Source organism: Nycticebus coucang, chromosome 2 (genome assembly GCF_027406575.1).
Source record: "Nycticebus coucang isolate mNycCou1 chromosome 2, mNycCou1.pri, whole genome shotgun sequence".
Taxonomy (NCBI): Eukaryota; Metazoa; Chordata; class Mammalia; order Primates; family Lorisidae; genus Nycticebus; species Nycticebus coucang.
In genome coordinates, this window is record NC_069781.1 from 38781624 (window position 1) to 38804414 (window position 22791).

A 22791-nucleotide genomic window follows, 5' to 3' on the forward strand; every position below is an offset into this window, starting at 1 on the left:
GTCCAGGTTGGGTGGGGATTGTCCTGGACCTTCTCCTTCATATTCCCTGTCCCTTCCACAACACCTTCTCAATCTTTTGCTCCTTTGCACCCTCCAACTCTGCCTCCTCCTGGGAGACTTTGGATGCTGCAGGGTTTCAGAGTTGGAGATCCTGCAGTGTGGACTCAGACCATGTCTCCCAAAGACCTCTAGCACTAGAAAGACGACCCACTTGTGGCAAATCTTCCCTCCCTTATCATGTCTCTCTGAGACTGTCAGTTGGCTTCTCAGCCTTCAGGTTTATTCAAGGCTTCCAGGTGTGGGGTAGAAGGAAGGCTTGCAGGCTCTTCGGCCTTTGGGTCTCATTGTCTGACAAGATTCAGATGTTGAACACATCAGGTGCTTGGAGGAGGAAGCAGGATGAAAAGCAGACAGGCACAGACGCACTGGCCATTGCAGAAGGGCCAGGCTTTCCTGCAGACTCGTCTAACTGCCCAGGGTCTGTGACATGGACCTGCAAGATGGGGCAGCACACGGACAGCACAGCTGGAGAGGGAGCCTGTGTGGCTTGCCTAAGTGATATGAGGACACCAGGATGATGGCCTTTGGCCTGTGACAGGAAAGCCTGGTGAAGGTTCTTGAATGCCAGGCCTAGGATCCTGACGGTAATTCTCAGGAGGGGCATGGAGGTGATTCAGGGCCCCCTTCTGGGAGGTCAGTGATGCCTCCTCCTGCACATGAAGAGGCCTGGGTGGCCAGGACAGAGACCTCAACGTCCTCTCCCAAGGCTAGCAAAGGGGTCTGTCCTCCGTTTGTCTCCTCCCAGCTCCCCATCCTAGCCTGCTCCTGCCGTGGCCTCTGTCCTTGTGGACTTAACTGAAATAGGCGGCTGCACTGAGTGGCCTCAGGGTCCTCTGACCCTTCCCCCCAGCTCCTGTCCACAACAAGCACCTCCAGCCCTATCACTCAGTGGGGGCACGGGTCCTCAATAATCCATCTCTGGGGCTTTGCAACCTGTAGCTGTATGTGTGTGCCATGACTCATGAGAGCCAGTCTCACTGCTCTTCCATGTAGGAAGCCCCTAAGTGGAGATTCTGGGTGACTTTTTTTTCTCTTCTATTTCCTTCCTCATTCAAGGACTATTAGGGTGAATTCACTTTGCTAAGTTTCTGGGCCAGCCCAGCTGAATGGGAGGAAATATCCCAGTGTGCCTCTTGCCTGGCGATTATGTTTCTCCTACAGAGTTACAGCAGGAGCCAGAGAGTCACATGCTTGGAGCTGGGAGGGAGCAGAGAGGCAGCCTTGCCTGGTGGCTCCTTGGGAAGATGGTTGGTGCTGGAGTGGAACAGACCCCAAGTGTGAAACCAGCCCTGCCACTCACCTGTGTGACCTGAGGCAAATGAACTTCCTAAGCCTCCACCGTTTTGTTTTCTTTTGTTTTTAATTTTTCTTTTTTTTTTTGAGACAGAGTCTTACTCTGTCATCCTTGAGTGTGGTAGCATCATAGCTCACAGCAACCTCAAACTTTTGCAGTCAAGCGATTAACTTGTCTCGGCCTCCCAAGTAGCTGGGACTACAGAAGCCCACCACAACACCCAGCTAATTTTTCTGTCATAGTAGAGACAGGGGTCTTCCCCTTGCTCACGCTGGTCTTGAACTCCTGAGCTCAAGCAATCCACCCACCTTGGCCTTTCAGAGTGCTAGAATTACAGAAGTGAGCCACTGCACCTGGCCTGGTTTTCAATTTGTAAAGTAGAGGTAAAAAGACCCACCTTGCAGAGCTATTATGAAAATTAGATGGGATATATAATAAGTTTGACGTTTAGTAACAGGGAGCTGATCTCATGCTTGTCTTATTCCAACTTCCCAGGGAGAAAGAGGCAGACTTGCCCAAGGCCATGCACTGAGCCGGTGGCAGAATCAAGTTCATCCTATTTCCCACTCTGGGGCTCTTCTGCCTGCCCCGCACTGCCCCCACCACACAGAGACAACAGGCAGGAATGGATGAGCATGATGGGAAAATCTTTCTGTTCTCTGCTCATCCCCTGAGGAGAAGCACAAGTGACAGTGACAGAATTAGCAACCCCCTACCCGCCCAGGTCAACTTCCACATCAGTGAAGGAGAATAAAGGAGTGAGGGAGACAAAGTCAAACTGAAGAAAGCGCGTGGAAAAGATGATTTTATGTTCACTTACATGGAAAAATAATCAAAGTATACAGCATGAAGATACGTTTGTCAGAAAATTCATCTCTATGAACCTGTTTGTTTCGGTTGTAGTTGTAGTTCAAGACTTGCCTAATGGAAGTCATAAAATTGTGGGGTAGGGGTGGGGAGAGGAGCCGCCAAGGGAAAGTAGCAATTATGTGCTATTTCTTTTCGAGTTTCAGATAATTTGGAGTTTCAACTTTTCCAGCAAGTCAGAGTTATATAAACAGATGCCATTCTAAAATATGATTGTGTAAACATATAAAAACTCCTAAAGCATCATGGCAATAATATTTTAAGGAAAAAAATGTTAAACAGGATCATTTGAACAGTTCTGTTTCTCTGTAAGAAAACCAGTTACAAATGATGGATGTATGGGAAAGAAAAAAGCACTCTGTCTGCACATAACTTAGAGAGGGGAAACATTCCTAAACACTGACTTGGTAAGAAAACATGAAGGACATCGGAACACTCAACAACAATGCCTAAAAGGAGGAAGTAACTTTCTGAAGGATGCAGCGGGCAGAGTGCCACGGCCTGCTGTTTTCAACTTGCTCTTAACCTGTGCTGGGATGTGTCCGCACTGCATGGCGTTTCCTGCAGAATCTAGCACCAAGAGATGGATCAGATTTTGTCTTTGATCTGAGTCCTTTATGTCTTCAGTTTTGAGTGTATTGAGGTATGTTTTCTTTGGTTGCTCTTATAACGAATACGTAATAAAACACTGTAATATTTACAACATTTAAACATTTTAGATTTCAGTGTCAACTCTTCACATAGGAAAAATTTGAAAACTCATTAAGAATCATTACTTCCTAGCGTCTGTCATGAAACTGTTCTCGATACATAGGACAATTAGCCTATCAGAACAGCTATATGCTTTCTGGTCCAGAATATTCCCCGAGCTCAGCGGGGAGGCGAATCCCGTGACTGCCATGTCCGCTGTTCGCCAGGCTTCACAGTACTGATCCACAAGGCGGACACCATGGGTGCTGGAGCCATGCCAGATGACCTTCTGGGGCCTAAAAAGTAATTTTGTCATGTTACCTTTTTTTTTTTTTTTTTTGAGACAGTCTCACTCTGTTGTGCAGGCTAGAGTACTGTGGTGTCATAGCCCACAGCAACCTCAGATTCCTGGGCTGAAGTGATCCTCCTGCCTCAGCCTCCTGAGAAGCTGGGACTACAGGTGCCCACCATGATGCCCAGCTCATTTTTCTATTTTTAGTAGAGACGGGGTCTCACTCTTGCTTAGGCTGGCTTTGAACTCCTGAACTCAAGCAATCCACCTGCTTTAGTCTCCCAGAGTGCTAGGATTGTAGGCATGAGCGACTATGCCTGGCTATCATGTTACTTTTTGAAATGACACTTCATTGTGGTATATCTTGATAAAAAAAAAAAAAATTGGCATCTGTTTAGTGAATCAAGCCAAACTCCTTAACTTTCCATGGTCTAATGCCAAACCACCTCTCTATCCTCATTGCTTTTGCCAGCTTTCTGAACACATGATATTCCAGCCATGTGCAGCTAACAGTCATTTTCAAATCATTCCTTCTGCTTTTGTGAATCTAAGCTTCTGCTTATGAAGTCCCTTGGTTTGCAGTAGCCTCTCTTTCACTTTTACAACAGTGACTCCTTCTCATCTTTCTAAGGTCAATAAATGCCTCCTCTTGCAGGAAGCCTTCTCTGATTCTTGCCCTGTGTCTCCATGTTATGATTATAGCATTCTGTCTAGAATCATTGTCAGCCTGTGTCTCTGTAGACTGTGAGTCCTGTAAGGGGGTGGGGTAGGGCTCTAGGTTTATTACTGTGCCGTCTAGGCCTGGTATAAAGTAGACACTGAGGAAAGATTTACTGAGTTCTATTCTGAAGAGCACATGTAATTGTCAAAGATTTAGAATGCAACTCACAGTATAGAGTTATGGAGCACCAGGAGTTGCATCACTTGCCGCTTATTAAGTGCCCACTCAATGCTATGTTTTCATCCATAATCATTTTTATTCACAGAAAAATCCTATAGTATAGATGTGATTATCTTGCCCCTTTGACAGGTAAGGCAGCTGAGGTTCAAAGAGTGGAAATGCCTTGTCCAAGGTTCCATATTGAGCTACTGGACTTGGGTCTTCTGGCTCCAAGGACAGGGCTTTCTCCTGACACTCAGTTGCCTCAAGGTGACTTTATGTTAATACCATCCCAGAGGGGCAGGTGATAAAGGCATCTGATTGTTAGGATGCATCCTAAAACTGTCCCTCATATGGTATCTGAGGACTTCCACCCTCACTTACCAAGAAGGATCTGTCATTACGTCTCGGCCATCAAAGGAGTATATTGGAATGTGAGTATTGAACTGACCTCCATGGCCAGAAAAAATCGAGTCCCAATTATTAAAAAGTACTTGGCCCTATAGAGACAAAAATACCACATTAGAATCATGGTACCATCAGCCTATAAATAAACCAGATGTTTTTACTCATTCTCCAAAGCCCCGATGGCATCTCACATGGAAGTCCCAGCCCCAATCCCAGAGTCTGGACAGAGTGCAAACTTGAGAGATGTTCACAGTTTGATTTTATAATCCAGCCTTGAAGCCTTTTGATTTTACTATCTTATTTCTTGAAGCAATGTCTCTTATCATATATGTGTACAGTACTCCTCCCCATCAGAAGTATATTTTAGTTCTTGATTTTATTATTGATATTTAAACATTTTTATGTATGTATACTGAGCTTCTAATCTGTGCCTGGCCTTGTGTCAATCTACACTGTGGATTATATAGAGATGAATCTCTTAGTCCTTTTTCTGAAAGAGTCTGGTCTCTTACGGAGAGATGTAAGAATAAAAATAATTCCAGTGGTGGTAGAGAACAGAACTCAGGAAGAATGGGTGGAAAGTGCTGGGTATAGGATTAGGATGGAACTTGCCGGCCTCTAAGTTCCAAATTGGAGTACTGGGGTTGCAGGGTCTACAAGGACTTGAAGTACCTTTGAGAGCAAGCAAGTTAGTCATTAGGAGCCAGGATGTGTGTGAGCAGCAACAGAGCTCTCCCTCTGTAGCTTTAAAGGAGTCTGTTATTTATTTCTATGGTACATTTAAGGGACCTTATAAGGCTCTGCCTTACCAGCCAGTCAGGCTTTGGCAGTTTACATGCTCAGAAAACACCCAACTGGCGTTCAGGACAAAGTGCCTCTTTCCTGGGACCAGTGTCCCCCAGCTGTTCTCTGGTGCCACTCAGCTGAGGCCCACATAAGGCATCCTCAGGTGGGACCTGCAGCTCCAGATATAGGAGTTAAAGAAACCAATGCTAGTTTGCAGTGACTTTGAGCAAATCGCTTTCTTCTGCTGAGCCTCAGTTTTCTTATCTGATAAACTGAGAAAAGAACAACTTCCATTTTTTATCAGAAGTACCTATTAAAAGAATAGATCTAAGTGCTTCATAAACAAGTGAAAATCCTATATACATGAAAGATGTTATTATTTCTCCTGTGTGCTCCAGGAGTCACAGACCATCCAAGCAGGAAGGGAACAGGTCCAGAGAGGGAAAGCGATCTGCACAAAGTGGCACAGCCGGTCAGGTGGAGAGCTGGGCCTGGAGCTAGCGATCCCGTGGTGGTGTTAGGGAACAGCAACGTGCCCAGGCCTGTGGAGGTCCATGCCTCCAGAAGGAGGTGAGACCGTGTTGATTTGTACCTTGAGGTTCACTATGGGAAGGCTGTGTCTCTCTGCCTTCCTCACAACTGTGGAGAGATCTTGCAAGTGGGAGGATAAGAATGCTCGGTAGGTGGACAAGAGGCCTGCAGCCCTGGCCTGCTGGAAGCACTGAAAATCAGCTCGAATGTCCCCAGAAAATGGCATGTTCAGGGCGACCAAGTGCAGCTGAAAGAAGTGAGAGAAATCAGAGTACGGTTAGAATCAAAGGCAAAGCCCAACCGCTATGACTGTCCCAGGTCTCTGAGCAGATCCTCAACGTTGCAGGCTGGGAGGCAGCACATCACGGTGGTCATCTTAGTCGAGCTCTCTGTGATGCTGGAATTTCAGCCTCTGCTCGACCGTGTCCAGGGAGGGAGCGCTATGGTCTCCAAAGCAGCCTTCCTCAGCCCTCTGAATAGCTATTAGTGGGAAAAATTCTCCCTTAGAAGAGAAAAATAAAGCACAACACTGCTTGGACTGAATAAAGCACTTCAGAGATCAGAACAGATCTGAAACCAGCCTGCAGCTGCATGTCTGAGGCTTCTGGGTCCTCCCAGCCCAGTCTCCAGCAGGGTCCTGGGTCCCAGAGCTTCACCCAGCCATCTGCCTGCTGCCCTTCCTCCCGTCTCCTGAGTGGGCCTGGGGCTGATCGTGTGAGGGCCAGGAAGAAGGTGGCCTAAAGAGAAGGGTGTGACACTATGACAAAGACTGCTAGGACACACCCTTCTGGAAACTGGGGGTATAATAGTGATTCTAGCCCCACATCCCTGCAGCCAGAACAAAAAGCCATTCCGAGTCTGTCTTTCTACTGTTCTCTCCCCAGCCTCCCTCTGCAGCCCGTCTCCCAGCTCTGTCTGCCACCCCCTCAGGAATGCATCCTGTAATCAAGGGACACACATTCCCTCCTCATCAATCTCGTCTCAGCAGTAACTTTCATCTCATAAACTTAGAGCTGGGGAGGGCTAGTGCAGGACCTGGGCCCCAGATGATAAAAACGGAAGATGTTTTAAAATATTTTAAGCCCAAGGACATGAAAAGAGCCCCAATGTGGTGGGGCAAGAGGTGGCCAGGCCTGAGCGAAGCCTGTGGGTACATGTTCTAGCACACAGGACTGTCATGATGGCTTTCTTCTGCTTTTCAAGATTCCAGCCAGTTGGCCACAGCTGGCTATGAGTGGCAGTGTCCAGGCTACCCCATGTAGCCCTTGTGTGTCTCTAGCTTTGTTCTCAATTCCCCAGCCCCTCCTTCCCTGTCTCCTGCGCAGGACAGGTGCTCAGTTGCCGCCTCCTCCACTCTCTCACTCTGTATTCATCCGGGGCTCTGCCTTGCTCACCACTCAGAGGTCTAGAGGTTCACTCCCAGTCCCCAACCCTGTCCTCCCCAAACTAAGGCCTCTCCAACAGAACAGGCCTCCCAGTGGCAGGCACTTCAAGCTTGACCTTACCAGGTTTAGCACATTGCAGGCCACCAGATTCCTATCCCCCCCAACCCCCCCAACACACACACCCTGGCCCTCTGACGCCCCTGACATGAGCCACGCTGCCTCCACCCTGTCTTCCTCCTTTTCTCGCATCTGGGGACATCTGGGGGACCAGGCCCCGTGCTCTCATCACCCTGCACCCAGTGTGCTTTTGGGGCTACATCAAAGGGGATTCACCAGAAGCCTTAAGGGAATGAGACTTCCCTAGTGTCAGCGGTGGCCACCAAACAAAGGCAGGGAGCATGTGTAGGGCTTCGGTGCCACGCTAGTAATCCCACCCGGCTCCATCTCTCCTTTAAGGGGACAGAGAGAAATGTCTGGAATTATGGTTGTTTCCGAATGGTGAGATTGAGGGCTTTTGTGCTCTCATGTTTATATTTCTCTAATTGCTAGAACATTTTTACAATGAGTATGTATCACTTTTAGGAAGACATTAACATTGTAACAATCAAAATGTTAAAAGAGCTATTCTATGAATGGTTGTCATTTTGGTAAAATTACAGGTAAGTTACTATTTTATTCTCCATTCTTTTTATACATTGTCAAAATTTTCTACAATGAATATGTGTGACTCTTGCATTTATAAAACACTATGAAAAAAACCCTTAAGCTACTGCCTCCACTCACTTCTCCCTTCCCTCACCTCCCATTTACTCCGCAACTAACTAGAATTTTGTTGGCCACTGAAATCCTGTGCTCTAACTTCTAAATTTGAAGGATACCTTTTAGTTCTTTTTATGGATTTCCTGGCAGCCTTGGACGTGGGTGGCTACTGCCTTGCTTGGCATTCTTCTTCCTCTCTGGCTACGGGTTCCCGGTTTCCTTCTCGTATTTCTTCTATCAGTTCCTTTTGGTTTTTGCTTCTCATAGTCCAGTCCCTGATCACTGCACAGGACTCCTACTGCCCTGTAACCTGCTGGCACCCCGACTCACCATGCTCCCGGTGAGCTCCCCCTGGAGGGAGGACAGCACTACAGGTGACATATTTCTGGTGTCTGGCATACCCATATCTGGTTCTTTGAAAGTATCCCCAGAATCCTTGCTACAAGAAGTGGCCCTAGGCTTTCAACTCATTCCCCGGGCATTCTCGACTGGGCAGGGAGTGGGCAACGGAAGAGACCACACAGACTCTCTCTCCCAGGACTCCTAATCGAGTCAGGTAATATGGGGTTTGGCAGCCGTAGGATCACAGAGCGGGGGCCAGAATCAGTGCCAAAGCTGTGTGCAAGCTCCTGTAACCTGTATGTGCCTTCTGGGTAGGAAGAAAGACCCTGTGGAAGGTGGTCTGCAGAAACAGTAACACAGACTGATGGCTGAGACAAGAGTCCCCAGCCTGGCTATGCTTCCTACAACTGAGTCCCACGAGGTGCCTGGAATGATTTGAACAAGATTTTCACTTCAACTGTCAAAGGAACAGAGTGAGAGTTTCTAATCCTAACAAAATCCCAACAAATAAGTGATCCCTGGAAAGGAAACCATCCCTGCTGAATTACCCCTGCAGAAACGTGGGTGTCATCTGTCTCATCCTCCCTCCCCATATCCAGCCGGTGATCAAAGTGGTCACTCCTGGCACCTTCCCGTCTCTTCAGTCTGCCTATTTTTCTACATGCTCACTGCTGTGACAGCACAGGAGCCACCTCATGCCCTTGGGACTGCACAGGTCCCCTGCAGTCCACCTGACACTGTAACAGAGCTAATTTCTGACATGCCCATCTTATCACACCTGTCTCCTGCTGTAAACCCTCCAGAAGCTCTCCACTGCCCACAGCACAAAGTTCTCAGCTTGGCTTTCAAGCTCTTGATGACTAGCCCCTGCCCTTGCTGACTTCTGCAAACCAAACTTCTTCCTTTTCTGCCTTGGGCTTTGTTCCTGTAGTTAGACTGAAATACTTGCAGTTATAGGACTTCCCCTTGCCTCCCTCTGTTCTTTCTTCCCTTCGCTGGCTCACTCATGAACCCAACTATCCTCAGGTCTTATTTAGATGTTCCCTACCCCAGGCAGACTTCTTTGGCCTTCTTCATACCCTCAGCGCCCTGTGCCTGCCTCACTCAAAGAACTTAGCACACAATTGCATTGTAATTCTCCTGTTTTTTTGTTTGCTTCTCTTGCTAGCCCACAAGCATCTTGATGGCAGGGACTATGCACTAAGCACAGGGCCTCGTCTACAAGAGACACACACTCAGTGCTTGCAGAGTGAATGCACAAATCGTACTTACGGCAGGCTTCTCGTAATTGGCACTTGAAATAGGGTTCACTGGAGGTGGAGGGCGATGTGGCTGTTATGTAAAAGAGGAAAAGAAAGAGTTCTGAATATGCATTAAGTCTGTTCTTCAGAGGACATTGAGGGACAAGTGCAATGTTTCTAGAGAAGATACTTTAAAATATAGTTTGTCATTGTTTCAATTGTGACTCTTAACTCTGAGGAGATTCAGGCTCCCATGAAAAGGTCATCCTCAGAAACAGAGGGGACGTTCTCAAGACTTTTAAAAAGAGCACTAAACCAAGAAAGCAGAAGACACATGTTTAAAAACCAACTCTCACTTAACAGAGAAAGCCACCTCCTCAAAGCCTCAGTTTCATTATCTGTAAAATGGGATACCTGCCTGAAAGGGCTGCTTGTAGGGCCGTAAGATGGACAACAGCAATTGGTAATGTACTTATCAGGCAGAGAGTGTTAAAAATTAAAGGAAACTTCTCCACCAAGATTGGAGGATTGCTTTTGCCAGCCAGTGATTTCACAGATGAATAAACTGAGGCCAAGAGAGGGGAAGCTGCCTGCCCAGGAGGACTCAGTTTCTATATGAGAACAGCATGTCTCCAGACCTGGGTCCAGTTCTCCCTCCAGGCCACCGTGAGAAGGCTCTGTGGGCACCTGGTAACTTCTGGGTTTCCTTTCAATATTAAACATGCAGAGCTGGTTGTCCAGCTGGACACCCAGAGGGACTCCAGACACACTGGCCAAGGAAGGCATGAGCCACAAGGCAGGGCAACTACTCACGTTGCTGGACAGGGCTGGGGGTGGAGGGCTGTCGTCAGGAATGGGGATCAGCTCTCCCAGCTTTAAGGAAAATGGTACATTGAAATGAGACATCAACTAGAAACTTTTTTCTATTTCCAAAGCAGGAAAATGACATTTACAGGAGCAGATTATTTTTTTAAGAGGGTGTCTGGAGGCAGTTTGTTAAAGGGAGTTTAGGCATCACCTGTAATTTTTTCCAGCCATCTCTAACGCGGATGAAAAACTCAGTGCTGTCCTGCAGGTAGATGAACGTTCCTTCTATCACCAGGTGAGCTTTCTGCAGCATGTCAGCCATGTTGCTGAAGGTCGTGACCTGGCAGATCATTCAGGGTCCAATCACCGCCGTTATCATCAGGGCAGGGACACAATGTGACACAACCAGCCTCTTTGTACAGTCAACTATGAACTGTCCCCTCGTGTTCAATAGAAAGGCTTACTGTGTGCCATGCAGAGGTTTAGACACTCACTGATAGCTAAGGGGCACTCTTTTTGATAGAACACAAACACGTATCACTTTGAAACACATACCTAACTTACAAAAATGAATTAAAACAAAAAGGTGATATTTTGTGAGTATAAAGACATTTAAAAATTGTCAACAGAGTTGTCTTTGTTGGGTTTTGGTATTAGCAAAAACTTTGGTGAGCCCTGTCTCATTTTCAAAGCTGCGTGGTAGTCCTGACGTTAAGTGGTATCGCTTCGTGCTACTCTTTGAGGAGTTTCCAAATTATTTTCATTTGGAGTAAGAAATGCAAGCAAGTGACACTATACTTAGGTCTTAAAACTTTTTTGTCTAGCTGGGTAGTTACAATATTAAATACATTATAGAAAATGAGGGTCTGTAATTTCTCTGTCTAGAAAGCTGCCAAAGATTAGACAGTCATTTGGCATAGCTGGGAGTAGATAGAGAAACTGTAAAAAATCTATGAAGTAGCATCATGTTTCAGAGAAATACCAGCTAAGAGAGTTTTTATTTTTCATTTTCACTGAGAAAGATTATGAAAAATTAATTTTCACTTAGCCTTGAAGATAATGGCTTTGCACGTCAAAATGGCTGAGAATCTCTCCCCAAAGGAACCAAATATCAAAATTCTATCATCAGTTGGACAGTTTTTGTTTGTTTGTTTGTTTTTGGCAGCTAAAATCCAGCAAAGATCAAAGAGCATTCTTAGGACTCCTGACATCTTTGTAAGATAATCTGTCCATCTTTTGTGCATTTTAATGATCTCAGAGCACCATACTTTGTTCCCACAACTGCAGAATAACAAATGTTATAAGAGATGCCCTTTGAACTAACTATCCAGGGTAAATATGAACAGCACAAGGGCCTGTTCTGATACTGTTTACACTCGTGGACTGATCTTCTTTTTTTCTTTTTCCATTCTTATGATACTTTACTAAGAAGAATGTATTAGGCAAGATTTTTAACATGCAGTACAGTTGAAAGAATTATATAATGATCACCTATACATGTACCACATACATTTTAAAATTTTTTTCTTCTTTTTTGATGTAAAATGATTGTTTTTTGTTATAGCTTAGTCAATTCAGGATTCAAAGGGTAGAACTTAAATAAGTGATTTTGTTTCTCATATAACAAATGACATGTAATAAGTCATCTGCATTGATAATAAATTCCCTCTATTCTTTATAGAATTGCATCAGTTCTACTGTCACAGAGGCTAATCCCCAAAGGGTATCAGGCCCTAAACTCTATAGCCAGATTTTTAAGTAAATCCATCCAAAATGGAATGAGGAAGGCACATTGATAATGATACTAACCAAGTTTCGGGAGCCGGGGAGCCCTGGCTGCCCTGGAGGGCCAGGTGGGCCTGGAAGGGCCACAGCTAAGACAAAGCAGAAAAGAGAAGTTACAAAAAAACCCCCATACTTTCCAAAAAATGCCTCAGGTGTCAGCTGATCACTGGAGTGGAGTGTTTACAACCCCACTCACAGTGCTACGAAATGGCCCAACTTGCAGCTGCATCTTGGGTAATCTGGACCCAGCATATGACTTAGGCCACGTTGACTAGTTTGAGGAAGAGCTGGGATTCTTTCATTTTTGCCCTGTGATTCAAGCCATGTCTAGGACTTTCTCAGGGGTTGTTCGTTTGTTTTTTGAGACAGAGTCTTACCCTGTCACCCTGGATAGAGTGCAGTGGCATCACCATTGCTCACTGCAACCTCAAACTCCTGGGTTCAAGTGATCCTCCTGCCTCAGCATACCAAGCAGCTGGGGCTACAGGTGTGCACCACAGTGCTCAACTAGTTTTTCTATTTTTAGTAGAGATGGGGTCTCACTCTTGCTCAGGCTCAAGCAATCCTCCCACCTCGGCCTCCCATAATGCTAGGATTATAGGTGTGAGCCACAGCACTTGGCCAACTTTTCAATTTTATAAGTGAATAAATACCTTTTGTTGTGGTAGTTTGTGAAAGACAGTTTAACTTGAACTTTTTGTCACTTGCATCCAAAAATATCCTTACTTGTACAGCTTATTTCACCCAAGAGACAAGCATGTGACCACCAGACAGAGGAAGCAGGCCCAGAAAGAGGAAGAGGAAGTGCCAAGCAATGGAAGGAGGCCAGAGTGGTGCAGGGACGGGAGCCTTGGCCCCGGGGTTGGAGACATGGACTCAAGTCTTGGTTTGTCAGTTCCCTGCTTGAATAGTCTTGAGGAAACAGTAAGCTCTGAACCTGTTTCATGATCTGCAAAATGCAAAAGGGCGTTTCTTCTTCACTGGGCTGTGGTGAGAATGCACTGCTTTGCAAGTTGCACAGCAAGTGCAAACATAAAGGAGTTTTATTATAGCTATTCCTTTATTCTTCTTCTACCTCTCTAATCCCCTGCCCTCCTGCCCTCAAATCTGCAAAGCTCTTAGCAGAGTTAAGGATGTTCTTATAAGTTCCCAGAAAATCCTTGAGGTGATTGCAAGCAAGTCTTGAGTTCTAACATGGGACTTGAACATCCACACCTGGGGGTAAGCATCTAATGGATGGAGGGTCAGAGGACCTGCATTTAGATCCCACCCATGCCTCCTACAAGTATTAGTGACTTGGGAAAGTCTCCTCTTTGAGCTTCAATGTCTTAATCCATGAGATAAATTTTATAATAATACCCATTTCCTGTCCCTCCCAGGGTTACTGTGAAGATTACAAGGGATAACAGCTATGAAAGTATTCTGTAAATGATGACTTGCCACATATTACATTAGGGGCGATCCCTGTGCAATGCTGCAAGGCATCCTGGGTCCCCCTCATGCAGAGCTGCTACAGACAACAGCCTCTCTGCATCCTGCACTCACCCTGTAACGTGCAATCCTATTCATCCCTCTGGGCTGTGCAGGCCTTACCCACCCAGCCCCTTCTTGCTTTGCAGAACCAGTATCCTTATCATCTTCTCTCTTAGGACCTTCCTCTTCACGTCTATAACCACTGGCTCCCAGAGATAACTACCATGTTCTCACATGATCCTACCTCCTGGCTACAGGTGATTGGCCCACGGTTGGGAGCCTGGCCCAACATAGGCCATCAGAGTCCTTCCTAGGGAGTTTCCCCACCCCAGGACTTTTCAAACTAAAACTGAGAAAGAACTCAGAAGATTTTGAGCTGACAGCAGAAGCTGTCAGTTGTCAGTAACCATATTTCCCACCATGCAGCGGATGTGGTCTGTGGTGAGAAAGCATGAAACTGGCATAGAGAGAGGCAGAGAAAGAGATGGACAGAGGATCCTGGCAGGGGTGAGTCCGTGGTTCTGGCTACTACTAAGGTCCCACCACATGTCTACCCTTCCTGTGAGCTGATTGTTCACTCCTTCATACACAGTCAATTTCCCTTTGAACTCCTTTGAGTTATATTTGTGTCACTTACAGCCAAAAGATCCAAGACTAGACCAGGCACGGTGGCTCACACCTGTAATCCCAGCACTTTGGAAAGCCGAGGAGGGAAGATCTCCTGAGGCCAAGAGTTTAAGACCAGCCTGTCTGCACAATAAATCTTAAAACTTAGCCAGGCATGGCTAATGGCTTTGGCTGTAGTTCCTGCTACTCAGGAGGCTGAAGTGCAAGGATCAGTTGAGCCCAGGAGATCAAGGCTGCAGTGAGCTATGATTGCATCACTGTGCTCCAGCCTGGGGGACAAAGTAAGACCACATTTCTTTTTTAAAAAAGAAAAAAAAAAATGCAAAAGATCCAAGGTTAAGTCAAAACCCAGCTCTAAAGTCACTTCCCATGTGAAGCTGTCCCTGAGTCCCAGTGTCGGTGGGTCTCTCCCAGGTGTGCTTCTCCCAGGCCTGGCTCATGCCAGTCCACACAACAGAACAGGACGCAGTTATGCTGTCACTGCTGCTGTTACCATCTTCCACCAGGCGCATGGTGGAAATGTTTGTCAACCTCAGCGTGGATTTGTTTTTTGTATTTTTGTTTATTTGTTTGTTTGTTTGAGACAGAGTCTCAAGCTGTCACCCTGGTAGAATGCCGTGGCGTCACAGCTGCAGCAACCTCAAACTCTTAGGCTTAAGTGATCCTCTTGCCTCAGCCTTCCAAGTAGCTGGGACTACAGGCGCCCGCCATAACACCCAGCTATTTTTTTGTTGTAGTTTTCATTGTTGTTTGGCAGGCCCGGGCTGGGTTTGAACCTACCAGCTCCGGTGTATGTGGCCGGCGCCCTAGCCGCTGAGCTACAGGCGTTGGCCGGCATGGTGGAAATGACCCAGGCTTTGAAGCCATACTGATCTGGGTCCCAATACTGTTGGTATCACTTATTAGCTATGTGAGCCTAGAAAGGGTCCTAAATGTCTCTGAGTCTCACTTTCCTCACCTGTAAAACAGAAATTCTTAACTTCAGGGGTTATTGTGAGAATTCAATAAAATACTGTAGTAAGGTGATCAGCAAAATACCTGGCACTTGATAAATGCTCAATAAATGAAGCTTGCTTTTTTTTTTCTTTTGGCCGGGGCTGGGTTTGAACTTGCCACCTCGGGCATATGGGGCCAGAGCGCTACTCCTTTGAGCCACAGGCACTGCCCAGCTTGGTTTTTTGTTTTTTTTTTTTATTTCACCCATTTTGCATTTGAGGAAGTAAGACTCCAAGGGGTGGATAGATTTTTACATACAGAGTTACAATCGCTGCTCATTTATAGTTTTATCACATGAGAAAGAGAACGTTTTCCCCTAAGGCATTGACAAAGCAGCAAGGAAGTTTCTACCCACACATGACAAGCCATACAACACCATTAGTTATTAGGGAAACCCAAGCCTCAGTGAGATACCACTTCACACCCATTAGGTTGGCTAAATCTTAATCTTGGGACAATGAGGAGAAATTAGAACCCTCATATATCACTGGTAGGAATGAAAAGATTCTGTGGCTCCTTTGGAAATCAGTTAGGCAGTTCCTCAAAAAGCTAAACAGAGAGATACTATATGACCCAGCAATTTCACTCCTAAGTATCTGAGAGAACTGAAAACATGAGTTCACATGAAAACTTGTACACCAATATTCAGAGCAGCATTATTCACACAGTCAAAAAGTAGAAACAATCCAAATGTCTATGAACAGATAAATGAGTAAACGAAATGTACATCTCTACAATGAAATACTATTTGGCCATAAATAAAGAGAAGTGCCGATCCACGCTATGACATTATTCCAAGTGGAAGAAGCCAGACACAAAGGGCCATGTACTGTATGATTTCATGAACTGTCCAGATAGGCTAAGATCTGGGGAAGAGGGGGAAGGACACGTACAAAATTTCTTTCTCATGTGATAAACACATTCTAGAATTACACAGTGGCGATGGCTGCCTGATCTTGTGAATATATTAAAAACTACTGAAGTGTACACTTTAAATGGGTGAATCTTATGATGTGTAAATTCTATCTCAACTAAAAAAAAAAAACAAGAAAATCATGGGTCCATCCAGGAAGCAGACCTCTGTTAGACGGTGTGGCTGCGATGCGACACCCTGATGTGGTAACCCAGAGCACACTAGTAGGGCAGCGTGAATGACGGTGCTGCTCACAGAACTAACCTGCTCCCAGGATAGCTGGAGGTCCTGGTGGCCCGGGGGGTCCTGGTGGCCCAGGGGCACCAGGTCTTCCAAAGCCAGGTGGCCCAGGCAAGCCAGGTGCACCTGGGGGTCCTTGGGGCCCAATGCCCGTCTCCCCTTTCTGGCCCTGTCAAGGCAAGCACACAGTAAGAGCAGAGAAAGCACTACTCATCACCAGAAGTCCCATCTATTCCTTTCATGAGGACATTTGTAAGAAATCCATAAATGCCAGCTATTGTTATTATTATCCTCCATCTCGGCACAATTCAAGGCAGGGGTGGGGGAAAGGCCTCAAGGGCAGTATCTTGGTCATTAAGTTGAATGATGCTATAGAGAAGCCCAGAGAGCCCTGGAGTCAGAGGAACCCTGAAGATCAATCCAGGCTAGATTTTGCCTAGAAAGGGAAAGGACAAAATCACAAAGCAAATGAGAGGCCCAGCTAGAAGTCGAGCCCTGACCTCTAGCTTTGTTAGTTCTATACTCATGGTGAGCTCCAAAGGTCAATGATCTGGCCATATTCTCATTAGGGACATATATAGCTTGATTTTGTCTCTTGTAGCTTGGAAAAATCTCATCCTAGGAAGAGCGAGCCTATTTAGGAGTGTCTTTTTTGATAAAATTTCAGAAGAATCTAATAGGTTCTCTAAAAATATCTCCCTTACCTTCCATTCTGCCTCCATTAACTGAGGTTTTCACCATTAAAAACTCTTTGCATTGAGTGAATTTTCCATCATGTCCATGAATAAGGCAGAGAGCCTGCTGCCCTAGAAGTCACCTCACTGCATATGGCCTTGGACACCTCACTTCCACCCGTGGGCTTCAGCTATCCTCCCCATCAATCAGCAATATAGGGGAGAGCTGGCCAACCCCTAGCTCCTGTCTCCAGCTTAGAGTGCTACCACTAGCCAGGCTCTTCTACTGTCTGGTCCTGCTGGGGCCTTTGGGACAGCTGTGAGTCTGCAGGGAAGATGACTTGGCAAGTTACTACTCACTTCCAGGCCTGGATTTCCAGGCAGTCCTGGCGGCCCAGACACAAAGAAGTTATCGTTAGAATCTCCTTTTTCTCCTTTGAAGCCCCTGTCTCCATTCTCCCCCTGGGAACAGAGAACATGAGAATATTTCAGTAGGAATGGGATGACTTGGTCTCTGATGTAAAGCCAAGGAACTGGAAGTACAGGCCACACGTTTAGAGAAATATTCACCTTTAAGCTGTTCAGAAAATGTCTCAGGTAAGCTGTATCGACTGGAGGACCTGAAAAAGAAATACTTCATAAAATTCACAATCACAGTTTCAGAAGTTTAAAAATAAAAGTCTCCAAATGGGCAAACATGGATATTTCCCAGTGGACTTGACCTTGCATTGGGTTGGCTAACAGGGTCAGGACTGGGTCCTGGCCTGTGCCCAGCAACCCCAGACACTGTGGGGTCCTGGCTGAGTCCCTGGTCCTCTTTGGGCCTTGTTTTGCATATGCAATGCACACAACTGGAAGTTCTGGTCACTCTCGACAGTGCTCCATCTTGGACATGCCAGGCCCATGGGTGGGTATCCCCGGACCTCAGTGGAGCTGTGGTCAGAGTAGTAACAAGACTAGTCTTACTCTGGATCGGCGGCACTTCTCAGGGGCAAAAGTCAAAGGTGAGATCTAGAACAAGAGCTGGAGTACCTGGTGGTCCCTGGGCTCCCTGATCGCCTTTTTCTCCTTTTGTGCCAGGAAGACCCCAGGATCCTTTTTCTCCTTTAACACCTGCCACCAAACACGAACATTTTTTTTTTAAATAGTGAAAAATCACCTTCATTTTACAATTTTACATAAAACCTTTCTGAGACGAGTTTTCAAACAGCTCCTTGAGTGAAATCTACTCAAACCAACAAAGGCTTACTGAGAATCCAGTGGGTTTAACAACCCTTTGCTGAATGATGAAGAGGGCAGAGGCAGATGCATCAGCTACATTCCTGACCTTGAAAAGCTTGGTCTTGCTGGCAAGACAGACACAGCTCACTGCATGTAAGGCATGAAACGTGTGCTGTCACTGAGGTGCACCAGGGCCCAGCAGGGCCTACGACTAACTCGACTCACTCTCACTTGGTGTTTTCACAAGTGTGGACTGAGGCTCCACACCGGATCGATCTTCCACCTCAACTCACCTAGGCCCGCTCACCATGGTGGCATATGGGGAAGAGAGTGACAGGACAACTAAAGGTGCTAGGTGCTAAGTACCCCACTAACGATGCCAAGAGAATGCCGACTGCGTGGAGATGCACCTCCCTGCAGGACTAGTGGGGGACACTGTGTCTGCAGGACTGGCCTTCCATCCCCACCTCCTTCCCTGTCTTCACAGATGCGGGTCTGAAAGGGAGCCTTTCAGGAGATCAGTGTTGGAAAGGGAGGTGGCGCCCCTTTCCCACCTTGATGGTTGGGTAGTCACTAGGCCTCTGATTTCCAGGAGGTGTGGCAGCTCAATCCACCCACGCTCTCAAGCCTAGACATGGGGTTACAAAGTGCAGATGAGGTTTGGGGACTCAGACTGCCCCAGTGTGGGGGAGGAATGTGAGCATCAGAGGCGAGGCGTTGCCAGCCAGGGGTAGGAGGGAGATGCAGCCACATCTTACCAGTGTCGGGGGAGCTGCTTGAGACCGAGCACCTGGGCAGGGGCCCGCCCTGAGACTGCAGACAGCCATGGGCTCACACTTCCCTGTGCGCACACTGCACCGGGGAGCCAGGGAGCCAGGTGGGGCTGAGTTCTGCATTTCCAATGGGTCCAGGGACACTTTGAGGCAAGGGGCTTCTAAGCTCCCACAATCCTTTCCTGGATCAGCTCTTGGCATATTGCACTATTATTGTTTTTTAAATAATTAGTTTCACTTAACAGATTCCAAGGATGAACAGAAGGATTCAACTGTCTCAGCCCAGGGCATGGGATCATACCAAGCAAGGAGTAGATATTAATGAGTGTTTTGTGAACAAATTCACACATGGATGAAGAAGGGGCATGCTTCCTGCTAGCCAGAGACTCAGCCAAGATGGGCAGGTCAGACGGGGTGTGCCTAAAGAGATGTCTCACTCCACAGCCACCTCCCCACTACACACAGTCAGACCTTCCTGAGCACCTAGTCTGTGCCTGGTGCCAGGCAAATGGAAACCACCTCACTCAGAGCTACTAGGGTGGGGTGATGTTCCAGAGAAACACACAGTGAAGAGGGGAGTGTGTACCGTGGAAAGTGATGAGTTCTGGATTCCCAGGATGAGTGGTACTGACCTGGAAAGAGAGGAAGGTGTGGTCAGATGCTGCCAACCCCGCCCCAGGGTTTGCATGCATGGCAGCCTCTATCCCAGGGCCATGTGGCAGAAGAGGCGATGGTTCTGCAGCCCCCCAAAGCCCTGGGGCCCCCATCCCCCAGTAATTCTGAAGACACACACATCTCTGGCTTTCACCAGGGAGGCTCATCACACAACCAGATGGAGGAAGAGAGAAGGGAGACCTACTTGCTAACAAACTCAGCAGAGAGGAAGCCCAGAGTCCTTAAGACAACAAATCATGGCAGTGTGGGTTTGGCCAACTAGGAGCATTCTTGGCATTCTTTCTTATCACTGAGGATTGATTCATGTGAAAGGTCAGGCATCCCACAGCCAGCCATAAAGCTGGGTCAGCCGTGAGCTTTGCTGAGCATGATAATCAGCAGGTAACAGTAAAGGGGGCTATCGTTAGGTTGGACAGGGCTATTCTGGACTCCCCATTAAGTGCCAGGGTCTGGGGCCAAGCTGTTCTATATAACCTTCCTTCCTAGTCCTCTGCCGGACAGCGCATTTCCTTATCTATCAAGACAAAGCTGCCTGCACCCTGGAACCTGGCTGCTCCCTAGTTGATAGGCAGAATCAAAGTGATCCATCTGGGACCATGATCCTTCCACGCTTACGGATGGAGGGTCATAGGCTGCTCAGGAGTCAAAGATGGGAAGAGGGGAGGGAATTGTCCAGGAGAAACACTTTCAAGATAAGGATGAAGGCTGCAGCACCAAGCTGCTATCTTGCAGCTATGTTGATAAAGTTCCTCCACGACAGACACAAGCTGTAAATTGTTAGGGTGCTGGGAAGGAAAGGCTGAAACTAGAAGGGGCCTGTGGAAAGCCAGATGTGAGAGGAAGCATTTCTGGTTCAAAATGCCCATTTTGGAAGCAAGTCAGGAAATGTCCATGCCTGGCTCCCATGATATCCAGCCAGGCAGCATGGAGACATTTTTGGTAACTTACCAAAAATGCTCTGAGCCCACCTTTGGCTTCGTTTATATGATTCTATGACCCTCACAGGCCCTGGTCCCTGCAAGAGTCCTGGCCCTGGTAACTGCACTGGCATTTTTCTAGCACCTGGAGCCGGCTCTTTTACTTTCTGGGCTGTGGTCTATCTGTACCATGAGGAGGGGGCTGCACGATCACTCAGGAGGGCCCCTCCAGCTCTGACCATTCATGTTTCTCTTCAGGCCCTGCCAGCAGGCGCCTTTGTCATCTTACATAGGTGGGTCCTGCCCTCTGCCTTCTGGGCCAGAGCTCCCAGGCTCTGGCTGCCTCAGAGTTTAGACATCGGCAGAGGTCTGGGAAAACACTCAGAGATTGCCTCATTGTGAAGCCTCTGACCCAAGCCTCATCATCACCGCCAACAGGCGTCAGTGACGGACTCACTTCAGGGAATAGTCGTAAATTGTAATGCAGAAGCTCCTGAGAGCAGAGACCATGCCTGTCCAGGTCACCCCTGCATCTCCAGAGCCCAGCAGAGTACTTGGCACTCAGTAAGTGCTCAGTAAATATTTGTTGAATGAACAAGACAGTGATTCTGCACAGTTCTGTGACTAATGCCTGTGCACAGGGCCCACCCTCCTGGGGTTTCCCCACAGAACAAGATTCTTTTAATATGGCCGAAAGCCCCGGGACAGTGCTGCTGACTGGCGGGAGAACCAGGTGATGGCCTGACCCCTCAGAATCACCAAGTCTGCTCTGCTGCCTCGTGGCCAGGAGACCTGATTTAGGGCTCCAGCTCGGGCCTATCTGATGACTGAAACAAACAAGTGAGCTTCTCTGATTCACAGTTGGTTTCCTTATTGTAAAGTGGAAGAGATAATCTCTGCCCATCAGGGTTGTGCGCTGTGCAGTGACATGATCACTGGGAAAGGACAGAACACAGTTACAGATTTCAGCCCCAACTTCCTAGTGCAAAGACCATGGTTGGCCTTGCTTTTGTCCCGTCTATATTTTTTAAGGGCTCTACTTTCACCAGTTTTATTCTGCTCCAACCATGAAACTTATGTAGTCACGGTAACAAAACACACTGCTTTTTAAATTATCTTTAAAGAAGCACCTTGCCAGTGTGTGCACCCTTATAAGATCCAGAATATTTCATTGCCACTATCTGTTGTCTAGAAGCTTCTAGTCACTAAGAGTCCACATGTAGGTGACAGAAGACATGACAGAGGACACTCACTGATAGCAAGGGCCCATGACAATGGCTGCTCTTTTTCTCTAAGTTGCTACCTATGCCCAGCCTGATGCTCTTTAAGGCAGTGACTGCTACTTACCGGTGTTTTGCAGTGTGGCCGGACAGGAATCGGGAAAACAGCCTGTGGGTGTTGAGAACACAACAGATTAGGCCATCAGGACCCCAACTTGAGCTTTGGCCAGCCCCGTGCCTGATCCCTCATGAAGGTCCCCGCACCCATCCCAACTTACTCCTTTGATGTTAATCACAGCTCCAGGTAGTCCAGGAGGGCCTGGGGGACCAGGTAAGCCAGGTGGGCCCTGAAGATAGAAAAAGAAAAGAAAGGCCATTCCTGAGTTCCAGCTGACAGGGGCAGCTGCAGGATACTTCCAGCTGCATCTTCACAGCAGAGATGGCAGAGAAACAAGTGTTACCCTGGTTAACACCTGCAGATGACGAGGCCCAGGAGGGGAAGTGACCTGCTGAAGGCCACACAGCAATTTAGGGCAGAACTGAGGTTGCAACCCAGGTTCTGACTCCCAGAGCGATGCTCAGTGGACATGGAGCCTATGACCTATCAGCACATCTCTAATGTGAAGGGGGTTGAGACGGGAGGACCCCTCCCCACAAACATTTGATATGGTGCCCAGGGGAGTGCCTCAGAAATGCAAAACTAAATGCAAAACTTGTATTAGATAGCAGAGTCATTTTTAAAGCCAAGTCAGCCTAGCTTTAATGCCATGCAACATTTTCTCCTTCAAGCCCAGAGGCCGGGCAGCGGGAGAGGAGACGCTCCGAGGGCAGACGAAGGAGTTCCGCCCACATGGAAGCCGTGCTGACCATGCTCCACGATGGCACCAGTGTCTGGCTTACCTACCAGTCTCTGGGGGCTTGGTGAGTGGGAGACC

The 22791-nt window shown here is 47.3% G+C and overlaps 1 protein-coding gene across 3 annotated transcripts in view; it reads right to left on the reverse strand.

Moving 5' to 3' along the window:
- Positions 1 to 2147: 2147 nt before the first annotated feature.
- COL15A1 (collagen type XV alpha 1 chain) overlaps positions 2148 to 22791 on the reverse strand; it is a 106709-nt gene continuing 86065 nt past the window's right edge. For all 3 annotated transcript variants that reach the window (XM_053567796.1, XM_053567804.1, XM_053567788.1), the window contains 14 exons: positions 22135 to 22203; positions 21984 to 22025; positions 19631 to 19676; positions 18083 to 18163; positions 17621 to 17670; positions 17411 to 17512; positions 16401 to 16545; positions 12152 to 12216; positions 10554 to 10682; positions 10349 to 10408; positions 9567 to 9626; positions 5870 to 6055; positions 4468 to 4583; positions 2148 to 3207 (listed from right to left, as the gene is read on the reverse strand). In XM_053567796.1, the coding sequence (XP_053423771.1) occupies positions 2994 to 3207; positions 4468 to 4583; positions 5870 to 6055; positions 9567 to 9626; positions 10349 to 10408; positions 10554 to 10682; positions 12152 to 12216; positions 16401 to 16545; positions 17411 to 17512; positions 17621 to 17670; positions 18083 to 18163; positions 19631 to 19676; positions 21984 to 22025; positions 22135 to 22203 (1365 nt within the window). In that variant the 3' untranslated portion in view covers positions 2148 to 2993. The remainder of the gene's footprint in view (positions 3208 to 4467; positions 4584 to 5869; positions 6056 to 9566; positions 9627 to 10348; positions 10409 to 10553; positions 10683 to 12151; positions 12217 to 16400; positions 16546 to 17410; positions 17513 to 17620; positions 17671 to 18082; positions 18164 to 19630; positions 19677 to 21983; positions 22026 to 22134; positions 22204 to 22791) is intronic.